Here is an 11,465-nt window from a genome sequence, read left to right as displayed (position 1 = left end):
GGAGCAGAATGTTCTGGAACCATAGTTACAGAAAATTGTGGGCTCTAGGAACTGGACCCAGGTTCTCTATAAGAGTAGCAAGTGTTCTTAGTCACTGAGCCATCTCTCCAACCCTAACCTTTTGAGACAGGGTTTTACTACGTACAGTCTGGCTGGCCCGGAACACACGTGCCTCTCCCTCCACAGTGCTGAGATTAGAATGTGCCACCATACCCAGCACACTACTCTAGACTTAAAGAGAGCAAACAGATGTTCTGCCTGTTAACCAGTGTTCCACAACACAGCACCTCCCTCTGTATTCCAGGCTGATCCGTTCCCCCCACCCCCAGCCTCCAGAATGCCAGGAAACTATGGCTGGCTCCTGTGTCCCTTGTTAACAGTGTAAGAGGGGTCTCTTGAAAGGACTGAGAGTTGTCTCTCAGGTTGGGAGTAGACACTGGAATGTCACAAGTGGCTGCAGCAGCTTGAAGAGGCAGACATCAGAAACTCCAAGTTAGACTTTGGAGCTTATCACACACACACACAGCCACACACTCACAGCCACACACTCACACAGACACACACACCACACACGTGCACAGGCTCCAGCCATTAAACAAACCAAGGCCTGTAAATCACTAGTCTTTGGTCAGAGCCAGATGGAACATGGAACGTAGTCGAGACAAGGCTATCAAAAGGCCAAAAGGTCATCATTTCTCCTCTTGCTAAGCAGCTATGGCCAGTTGCTTAAGTTGCATCCTACGCAGGAGCACCTGCCAGGAGATCCGTAGCTGTGGTCCCCACCCAGAGATGGCTGAGGGTGGAGCAGCATACCAGCCCTCCCTCCTCTAGCACCTCAGAGCTTTCGGGAACAGAAGTCATTTATTAGCTGTCCCCAGGGTTAGGAGGAGTTCTGGTTCCGGGTGCCTGCTCCTGTAGGTCTAAAGGCCAGAGCAAAGGGCGTGTTCCCCATCCTGGTTCCTCAGGCCAGGAATGATGGGAGAGTGCCGACTACTGGGAGGGCCAAACATGCCAGCAATCCATCTGCTGGCAAGACAGAACAGGCCCCAAGGGAGCTGGGAGTGGCCAAGGCTGAACATTTACTGGGTCACTTATCTCTGCTGACTTCACCCCTAACCCTGTGCATACTGAGATCACCTGTCCAAGGTCACTTGGCCCGGATACCTGGAATATCTTGGGTGTGGCATGAACTGGGTGACTGGGAGGACAGCTGACTGGGCAGACAGTCTGGTAACCTTTCTCACCAGAACCTCGAGAAAGGCCGGCTAACAAAACGAGTGACAGATTTTCAAAGTCTAAGATGAACGACCACCACTTTCCCATGACTGAAAGAAACAGCTAAGGGGCTGTTAGGGGAACAAGAACAAACCACTTCAAGTCGACAAGTGTGGAATGTATACACATGTCCGTGTGGAGGTCAGCCTCCCAAAGACTGGGGTTACGGGTATGTTGTGATGCTTGGAACTGAACCTAACTGAAGATAGCTGTAGCACCAATTAAATCAGGGTTCCCCACTTAACTCAGAGCTCAGCAATTTGGTTGGACTGGCTGGCCGGCCAATGTCAGGGAACCTCTTGTTTCAGGCTCCCCAGTGTTAGGGGTTACAAGTGCACTACCACATCACAGAAACTTTAGGACTGAGAGCCTCAGTCCCCTGTAAAGACAGAGTCTGATGTATGTAGTTAAGGGTAGCTTTTAATCCCTGAGCTTCCTACGTCCCCTCCAGTGCAGGGACTGGGCAGGCTGCCACCCCGGTCAGTTGAGGAAGCACTACACCCTCCTTTCCAGAAGCAGGGTGACTTGACGAAGAGCAGAGCTCTCCTATCTCTCAAGAGCCCAGGGCCCCAGGGTGGCAACTCCCCGGGACATTCACCAGCCTCAGCCTACCTCATCCGAAATGACTCACAGGTCAAAAGGAGGGGCAGGGAAAGGCAGCAGGGTGGGACAAAGGAGGAAGTGGCGTGGGGGACGCCCGAGATGAGGGATGGGCCCCAGCTCAGGCCACAAATTGGCTCTGTGAGGGCAGAGGCAGGAGACAACAGGGTGGAGTGAACAAATCTTTATTAACGCACACGCACAGTTACTGGGAGGAGGCCATGATGCTGGACACACCTGTTGAGAAGGAAGAAACAGGGTGAATTTGTGAAGAGAGAAGGGCCACCTCCCAGGGATCCGCTGTCCTTCAGGGCAGGTCACCGTCAGCACAGAGGTAGTTTGGCGCTGTAGTTCAGTGGTCTTGGCTACGTTAACCGTGCTGCACCTTAGCTTCCCCGTCTGTATCTTACAGGATTAGGAAGTGAAGAACTCAGCACTGTGCCTGTAGCCCTGACCTTAGCCACATGTGGGACAGGGGCCCCGCTCTCCGCTGCAGACAGAACGGTGGGGAATTCTGAGACCCTAGCACGGAGAGCACTTTCTGTATAGGTCAGGGTGCCCAGTGGGAAGCCACAGAGCCCACTGCTGCTCAGCTCGGCTGCTGACCCACTGGTGTCCCGAGTGAGCCAAAGCTGAGAGAGCAGGACCGGCAGGCCAGCAGGCGTGTCCCTGTCCTTCCCACTTCATGTCCTGCTCTGATGGAAGGGTGAAGCAGGGTACCTAAACGCCTGTGTTGATTTAAGGATCTGTCACTACTTAAAGACAGTGACTTACTGGCAGCCCAGGCTGGCCCTGAACCTCCCGCCTCCTGTGTGCTGAGGTCAAAGACACGTGCCACCACACCTGCTTTGTCCTCCTTTGGGGTGAGTCTGTTTACTCAAAGTGTGACAGGAACCGCTGTCACTGCCGTTCACTCTGCGCCTGGGTCTTGGCTGCGTGCCCTACACGATGATCTCCCTTCACATTCAACCTCCCAGGAGGCGGGCGCTGTGCCATGTCTAACAGTTTCCAAGTTAGCCCAAGAGCAACTACCTTATGCTGGGATGAAATGACGCATCGAGAGCCACAGCTCTGTCAGGACTGTTACTAGAGTCATCTACCGTTTCCAGAGGAGAAACTGAGGCAGAGAAGCAAGGGTACCTTGGCACAGGCAGCTGTGACGCAAGGGCAAAACAAGCTTCAGGGCCTGTGGTAACCCTGGGAACAAGCAGAGGAGGGAAACACCCTGCCTGGCCTCTCTAGGCCCTAGAAAGAGCTGGAGAAGGTGGGCTGGGACATGAATTTAATTCCAGCACTCTGGAGGGAGAGGCAGACAGATCTGAGGCTGAGGCCGGTCTGGTCTATAGGAATGCCAGGGCAAGAGAGAGCCAGGGAGAGGAGCAACACAGAGGACTCATGTATAGCAGGGAAGGCTACCCAGCATCCCTCACCGAATCTCCCTGGGCAAGCAACCTGGATGGGTCAACGGAATCTTGCAGACAGTTCCCGACCCAGGAAGGGAGGCTCTGCCTAGTGCTTTGCACACCCCAGCACTGCTCTGAGGACACCATGTCTCCCCCATAGTCTGCAGCCCCAGGCCACTTACTGTCAAAGTCGATCTTCTCCACGATGTTCTTGGGCTTGATGCTCTCTTCCTGGCTGCAGATGAAGATCTGCCCCGACTCGTCAGCGCTCCAGCCGTACTTGCTCATCCACACCTTCAGCTGGTTGTCTGCAGGTGACACGGGCAGGTGATGGAGGCAGGGAAATCAGGGCCCAGGCCACGCCTCCTTTGCCCAGCTGCTCTAGGCAACCACTGCTTAGACAGCAGCAGGGTTTGGAAGAGATCCTTTAGGGCAAAGCCAGCTTTCTGGGGCTCATTCTCCACTTGGCCACCAGAGGGCGCATTAGCCTTTCTCCTAGTCCCATAAGGGTTTTGCTGTAGCTTTATTTTTTTATTTTTGAGATAGGATTTCATGTAGCCCTGACTGGCTTGGACTCATGATGACTTAAACTCCTAATACTCCTGACTCTCTCCCAAGTGCCAGGATTATACAGCGTTTGCCTCCAGGCCCAGTTTTCCTTCGTTTAAGGATACTTTCTATTTCTTTTAAAATCCATTCATCTACACATGTGTGCAAGTGTGAATGTGCACAGGTGCTCCCAGGGCATGAAACTACTCAGAATTTCTGGGAGCCCGTGGCCCACCCACCATGGGTGCTGGGGTCCTCAAACCTTCTTCCGATCAATCATAACTGCTAAACCTCTGCTCATAACTGCTAAACCTCTGCAGCTCCATGCTGCTCTTTGTACTCAAGTGCTGAAAAGGGCCCAAGCTCTTGTATTCACTGCCACGGTCAGCATCAGGACCACTGCCTGGCATCTACATCCATTAATAGTGTGGTGCAGAGACTTGTGCTATAGCCCAGGCTGGCCTGGGACTCCACACCGTCTTCTTGCCTCAGCTTCCTGTAGCTGGGATACAGGACCTGGGGAGGGTGTTTTCCAGGCAGTGTCTCACTACAAAGCCCTGGTCAGCTTTTTTTTTAAAAAAATTATTTATTTTTATGTATATGAGTACCCTGTAGCTGTCAGACACACCAGAAGAGGGCATCAGATCCCATTACAGATGGTTGTGAGCCACCATGTGGTTGCTCGGATTTGAACTCAGGACCTCTGGAAGAGCAGTCAGTGCTCTAACCACTGAGCCATCTCTCCAGCCAGCATCCTATACCCAACTCTCACCCATACTCTGGGGCAGGCAATAACCTAGGAAAGGTGCAATGGGTCCCCTGAGCTGGCAGAGGCCCCGTACCCCAACCACCCAACCCTCTCAGACTGACAGAAAGCACCAGGCCTCACCAGGAAGGTCTCCGAGCATCTCAGCCAGCAGCCAGCGGTCGATGTGCTGGTACGTGATGCCCACCACATGGCAGATAACTGTGGAGATCAACACAAAGGCCGTCAGAGGCCGTTGGACGCGCGGTCCAGGGATGTAGCTGTGTGAGAATTCTGAGCTCGCTTCTGTGCCCCTCCCTGGTATAGTGAACAGCAATGGGTTCGCTGCTCCATTTCTGAGCACAGCTTTACCCTCATGGCTCTACGTGGCCTAAGCTTGCTCATATGATCATCCTTAACTTCAGAATATAAACGGATGCTCTAAATAAAACTGGCTATTGCATGAGAACCGGTCTGCCTCATTTCTGATCCCTTCTCCCTGGTCCCCACCACACTGCCCTCAACCCCTCAGAAACCCAGGCTCCCGGGACTCACATTTTCTGACAGAGTCTTCAAAGCCCGTTATGCCTTCCAGAAGGTCCATGTTCTCATCCAGGGCTTGCTGCGAAGAAATGATGCCGAGTATTAACACTTACACTATCAGGCTTGGCGTTAACCAGCGAGAGTGCTGACAGGCTGGAGGCTGAGGCAGGGGGATCTCAAGTTCCGGGGTCAGCAGATGTGATGAGTCTGAGGGCAGGAGATCCTCTCTGTCTCTCGCTGGTTTAAGACAAGGTTTCTGTGTAGCCCTGGCTGTCCTGGAACTGGCTCTGAGAACCAAGCTGGCCTTGAACTTAAAGAAATCCACCTGCCTCTGCCTGGCTGCGAAATTCAACAACCAAATCACAAAACGTAAATGTCCACCCACACACTCGAGTGCAAGCAAACACACACACACACACACACACACACACACACACACACACACTCACACACACACACACACACACGTCATTGGTGTGCTCTCCTCTTTGCAGCTCATCCTTCCCCACTCCAGGTTTGTAAGTTCAGTAAAGCACAGGCCTAGGGGGGGGGTGCCTCACTGCTGGAAGCTGTTGCTAAGGTGGAAGAAAACCTGGAGGAGTGTCCCAGAAACCACGTGACCATGTCTGCACTGGGAACCGGACACCTGAAGGCCCAGGTCACTGAGGGTCTGTGAGGAGACGGACACTGAATGCTGGGCGGAGGGCACAGAACCCTCAGTGAAGGAAGCAGAGAAGTGGCTTCTAAGCAACAGAGGAGGAGGGGACACTGAGAAAGGAGACCACAGCCCTTGACCTGAACACTTAACAGGAATTTCGGGGAGTGTCACATTTTCTGTTTTGTATTTTTTCCTCATGTTTTCAGCACGTAATTGTCTGACATTTCTATAGCCTTGCCTTGGATGGAGCGGGGAGGGGAGCCTCGAACCATGTCTCTGAGGTTCTGGCAAGCTCTGCCGGAATGCAGAGGCTCACTGCAGACCTGGTGTGATCTACAGGCTCCTACCCTCCCCCAGCTCCGGCCTTTTTTTTTTTTTTTTTTTTTTTTTTTACTATCGTGTTTTGGATAGTCTTGCTACGTCACCAAAGTTGGCCTGAACGCTTCTTTTCTAAACATTTATTTTAGAAGGCAAGATTTGGTGCTGGAAAGATGGCTCAGTGGTTAACTCAAGAGGTCCTGAGTTCAATTCCCAGCAAATACAGGTTTCTCATTTATCTATAATGTGCTCTGATGCCCTCTTCTGGCAAACAGGTATACATGCAGCTAGAGCACTCCCATGCATAAAGTAAACAAATCTTTTTTAAAAGGGAAAATTGATATTTATTTATGTATATGTATCTATGTGTAAGCATCAGCATATGCTGAGTGGGGTCACCATGGTGGCCAGGAGAGGCTGCCCAAAAAGTGTGCTGGAGCCAAACTCTGGTGCTTTTTAATAAAAAAATACATTCTATGTATATGTAATATATCCAATATGTATAATATATGCACATATATTATGCGTATAGGTGTTTTGCCTGCATGTTTGTCTGTGTACCAAGTGCATAGCCAGTGTTCACGCAGGCCAGAAGAACAAGTTAGATCCCCTAGAACTGGAGTTACAGATGGTTTTGAGCCACTGCTTTTAACTTCCCTGGCCTGGGAGCTCTATCTTCAACCTCCTAAGCTCTGATACGCAGGAAAGGGCCACCAATCAGCTTAGCTTTCCCCCCTGGGTGTCTCTCCATATAACGTCTGGAAAGGCAGAGAGCTCAGAGTGGATGAGAGGGTTTGTTTCTAAGTAAGGGCTCGGGACAACGGGACAGGGTCAGCCTCAGCCGTGCGGGTCAATCCTGGTTCTATGCAGAGATGAGAAGCTCTGAGCACAAAGCCCATGGCCACACTTGGCTACCACTGCCTTTCTTTGTTCCAGACAGGTTCTCATGCAGCTGGGACTGACCTCAAACTCTGCAACTGAGGCTGACATGAGCTTCTTCTGATTCTCCCGCTCCCACCTCCTAGAATTATAGGTGTGTGTTAACGTGCCTGGTTTTATGAAGTGTTGGGTGGGGATGGCACCTGGGGCTCCTCACACACTAGGCGGGTACTCTAGCAGCCCAGCCTGCACCCAAAAGACATTACCCAGAAGGCTTGAAAGTGGCAGGTCTCCAGCAGGTCCCCGAGGTACAAGATCTGTCGGATGGGCCTCTCTTCTTGCTAGCAACACGAAGAATTAAGGAAGAAGTGGGGGAAGCCATGGGTCCAGCTCAACCCTCTCCTCCCATCTCCTGGCTCCTTCCACCCCGCCCTCCAAAAGACCTGGGAACTAGGGTGAGGGGTGTGGTTCAGTAGCACAGTACTTGCCTCATGAGTGTGAGGGCTTGGGTTCCATCCTCAAAACCACAGAAAATACCCACCACCTGGGAGACAGAGGCAGCAGATCTCTGTGCGTTCGAGCACAGCATGGTCTACAGAACAAGTTCCAGGCCAGCTAGGGCGATAGAGGAAGATACTTTTCCAAAATACACGAATACAAATAACTGAATCATAGGAACCCACAGGTGGAAGAGAACTGCTACCCCAAGTTGTCCTTTGACCGCCACATGGACTCTGGGACATGGGAGCACTATACAGCTTCCAGGGACTGGCCGAGCACTGAACAGGTTCCTTTTTTTAGAAAGGCACGCATAAAGCCCTCTACCCGCCCTGCTTCCCAACCCTCACATGCTGCCGCAAGGATACATGTGCCTGGTCGATCATACACTTGCACAGGGTGAAGTCAGTGTGGGGCAGGTTGGTGAGGGCTTTCAGCAGAATCTGGGCAGTGACTGTGGTCTGGAAGAAGGCTGGGTTGAACTGGTACCTGAGAAGGACAGTAAGAGACATAGCAGCGGTGGCGTCTTGCAATGCTGGCTGTGGTGGCAGATGACCAAGGCATATTGTAAGTGTGAGGCTAGTCTGGCTACTTTTATACAAGTAGATACAATGACAACCTGTTAAGACAGGCAAGGGTTCCGGTCTGGGGTTTGGAATCTAGGAATGTGTGCGCTCCAACACCAACTGTATCTTCTATATAACCTTAACTTCTGAGTCACTTCCTTGCTCTAAACACTGTTGCATAACTCACAAATGGATCCAGTCACAAGCAGCCCCCTGGAGTGGGAGCTCTGAGCCAGGCTGCCTATGCAAGGAGCACTCAAAAAACAGCCAGCATCTCTGGTAAACACATTATCCCCACTTTATAGATGTGGAAGCTAAGACTACATAAACTGGTGCATACGAACGGCAGAAGCAGAGGCAGGTGGACCCGCGAGTTCAAGGCCAGCCTGGTCTGCACAGCAAGTTCCAGAGCGAACAACTACATAGCGAGAGACCCTGATTCAAAAAAAACAAAACACCAAAACCAAACTAAGCTATACAGCTGGCAGTGTGCCAAGAAAGCACTGGTGGGAAAGTAGGTGTGGAAGGGCGTATTTGTACTCACAATGCCTGCAGGTCTGAAGCAGAACCCAGAGAGTTTAAGGCTACAGAGTAAAATGCTCAGTGGGTCCCAGAGAAAGGCAGGCTGAGGGCATGTGTTCAATGTCATCTTGAAAGCAAGTTCAAAGCCAGTGACAACTACAGGACCCTGGCTATTAACAAGACCAGAAAAAGGACCAGAGAGAGGGCTCAGCCAGTATAAACGCTTACTGTGTAAACTCACTGTCCCAAGCCAAATCTCCTGGACATCAGTGAGTATATGTGTAAGCCCAGCACTGCCATGGTGTGATAAGAAACAGAATCTTCTAGAAGTCTTCAGGCCAATCGGCATTCAGAGGCAGAAACTCAGAAAGGTGATAAGTGCCTGCCAGACACGGTGCCCCATGCCTTCAGTCCCTGGGCCACCCTGGTCTCCAGCTCAAGGGCCAGGACTCAGCAAAACAAAACGGTGGGAAGCAAGATCAATTGCCTCAAGTTGTACTTGGACCTCCAGACTTGTCCTCACACTCATAAAACAAAATTAAAAGGGATAAAACAATGTTTACGCCAGGTGGGCATGCCAGCCTGGCTGGCACTCCAGTCTCTGAAGGTGTTAACTCAGGAGCCCAAGAGCAAGCTGGTTAGCCAGACAAGCTGTGGCAGTGAATTCTGGGAGGCTCTCTGACTCTGAATAAGGTGGAAGATTGATCAATCAACCCAATGGTCAACATCAAGCCTCCACATGCTTGTGCACACAGACACAGCCCCACACCCCCACACACTCACAAATATGGGCAAAGAAAAAGAGCTGCCACCAACCCAGTGCTGAGAGGAAGATACCTGCTTCAGAAGAGCTTGTGCTATGTGATTACAGCAGAGCTCAGAGCAAACAGACCTGACCCGAGCTGATCTGGACCCAAGGCCAGGCCCTAAGGGCTCAATAGTTGTTTACCTTAGGGTGGGGGTGGGGGGGTTGATGGGGCAAAGCATGAGCCAAGTTGGGCCAGTGGAACTAACAAATGAATGTTCATTTACAATAATCTGTCTAGCAACAGAATTGTTTATTAATTATCTTGTATATTTTTGGAATGGATAAAAGACAAAACAAAACCAAAACCCTACTCTGACCCTCTTAGCTTATACACCAAAGAGAAGTCACATCCTGCAGCTTGCCCCAGGCACCTCCGCACCAGGTTCCTTAGCCAGAAGGGCTTCCCACGAGCTAGCAGTTGGCATGAGGATTAGGAGGGGACAAGATACTCACAGTTTCAGGACGGCCAGGTTGGCCTCCAGATCATAGGCATTCTCCTTGGCCTGTGTCTCCACATACCGCTCCAGTGTAGCCAAGTTCTCAGGGTTGTACCTGGAAGGGCATCAAGATGGGTGAACAGGATGCCATAGTGGTTACATGTCTTTCATCCCAGCACCTTGGAGGCTGAAGCAAGACAGGAGGATTGCAAGTTTGAAGCTAGTCTGGGATTTATAGTAAAAAACTGTCTCAAAAGGAAAGAGGGAGATAATTAGATAAACAGACAGACAGACATGGGCAAAGAGAGAGAAGACAAGAACATAGGCCAGTCTCATTATAGGGTTTAGAAACCACTGTGATTTATTAACCTGAACTCACTCTCTCCCTTCCTACAACCTTAATTCTGGCCATGGGGTATTCCTCCATTTATTATTCTTTTAATAAAGCTACATTCATTCGATCTTAACATAATAAATAATTTAGTCCCATCTACTAGAACTACCCAGATAGCGGATCAGCTGTACAACTTCCAGTAAGTCTTGCTCACAACATGGACCTCTGTCTATCCCTACTTGAGCCCTGAGTGGTGTCTAGGATGCCTCCGACCTCAGCCACTCTCTGCAGCCCATGTGTTCCTAAATATACCTTCTCTTGAATCTCGTTCTGACCCAGTTCAATCCTCTCCAGACTAGCTCAATACGTGGGTTCCTTTGGCCAGGCCCTGATCGCTCCTTACTGTCACTATCCGTCGAAAGGGATTGTCGCCGGGATGGAATGGAAACCTAAGTTCAGGAACTCAGGACCTGTGGCTCCTTCCATCACCTCCGGTTCCCACTGGCCAAGTAAACATCAGTGAACATTATGTAGGATGGCCCACAAGAAGGGCAGAGAAGGAAGAGACTAAGAGACACCGAGAGTCTGTGGCAGCACAAAAGGCAAAGTTGAGGGACTAAGAGAAACACCTCTGGATGAGCGTGGAGCCCTGGCCACCCCTTGCTGGCTCCCTGTTTCCTCCACCCCGCTTGGGCAGAGCGCGCCCTCCAGCCGGGCTCAGACCTGTCGATACCCTTGAGCAACTTGCCCACGTTTGCTCTCATCTGCTCAAACATCGCCATGATCACTGTTGCCTTCCGCTGCCCCAACTTGAGTCGAAAACCAGGTACGGCGCTTAGTACTCGAGGACCGGAAGAAAAGGAAACGTGCAGGAAGCGGAACCTACGTCACACCCTCTCTCCAGCTCTTACGAGGAAGGCAAAGGGAAAGGCGCTTCCGGCAGCCGCACCTTTTTTTTTTTTCTACTACGTAATTTCCTCTCAGCGGTTGTAATTTGCGCATGCGCATTGGTCTCTCTTAAATGAGACCAATTACATGAGAAAAGGTTTAGTCGGCCTTACTACGCAGGCGCCAGGAGGCGGGCTAAGCTTTTTCCCGGGCTGCACAAATTTGTACTTATGTTTCCGACGCGCGTGCGCTGGAGTTGTACCGGGTGGGGGGGCTGAGTCTCTGTACGCATGCGTAGCCGTAAATGAGACTAGACGCCTGAAGGGTTCCAGCTTCATTTTTTGCGTTTAGTCAGGTGGAGATGCTTTCTGAAGCCCTTCTTGTCTCCGACTTGTGTGTCCGAGACAGCATCCCGTATCCTGACTTCCTCACTAATAAGCCC

The 11,465-nt window shown here is 51.2% G+C and overlaps 1 protein-coding gene across 1 annotated transcript; it reads right to left on the bottom strand.

The window, feature by feature from the left end:
* Positions 1-2,044: 2,044 nt before the first annotated feature.
* EIF3K (eukaryotic translation initiation factor 3 subunit K) lies at positions 2,045-10,999 on the bottom strand. The gene is made up of 8 exons (XM_080908443.1): positions 10,859-10,999; positions 9,818-9,916; positions 7,837-7,957; positions 7,237-7,311; positions 5,128-5,194; positions 4,717-4,794; positions 3,461-3,586; positions 2,045-2,112 (listed from the first exon to the last, which is right to left on the bottom strand). Exons 1-8 carry the CDS (start codon positions 10,915-10,917, stop codon positions 2,081-2,083), a joined length of 657 nt encoding a protein of 218 aa, XP_080764569.1. The 5' UTR covers positions 10,918-10,999; the 3' UTR covers positions 2,045-2,080.
* Between the last annotated feature and the right edge of the window lie 466 nt (positions 11,000-11,465).

This window comes from Micromys minutus (assembly GCF_963924665.1).
Source record: "Micromys minutus genome assembly, chromosome: 32".
Taxonomy (NCBI): Eukaryota; Metazoa; Chordata; class Mammalia; order Rodentia; family Muridae; genus Micromys; species Micromys minutus.
This window is presented reverse-complemented; position numbering and strand designations above follow the sequence as displayed.

What these genes read in the sequence shown, in the direction of transcription:
- EIF3K (XM_080908443.1), bottom strand. Translation starts at nt 10,917, where the DNA reads ATGGCGATGTTTGAGCAGATGAGAGCAAACGTGGGCAAGTTGCTCAAG. An exon ending in TTGCTCAAGGGTATCGACAG is followed by an intron (nt 9,917 to 10,858) that starts GTCTGAGCCCGG and finishes ATGCCCTTCCAG; the next exon opens with GTACAACCCTGAGAACTTGG. An exon ending in GTATGATCGACCAGGCACAT is followed by an intron (nt 7,312 to 7,836) that starts GTATCCTTGCGG and finishes TCGTGTTGCTAG; the next exon opens with CAAGAAGAGAGGCCCATCCG.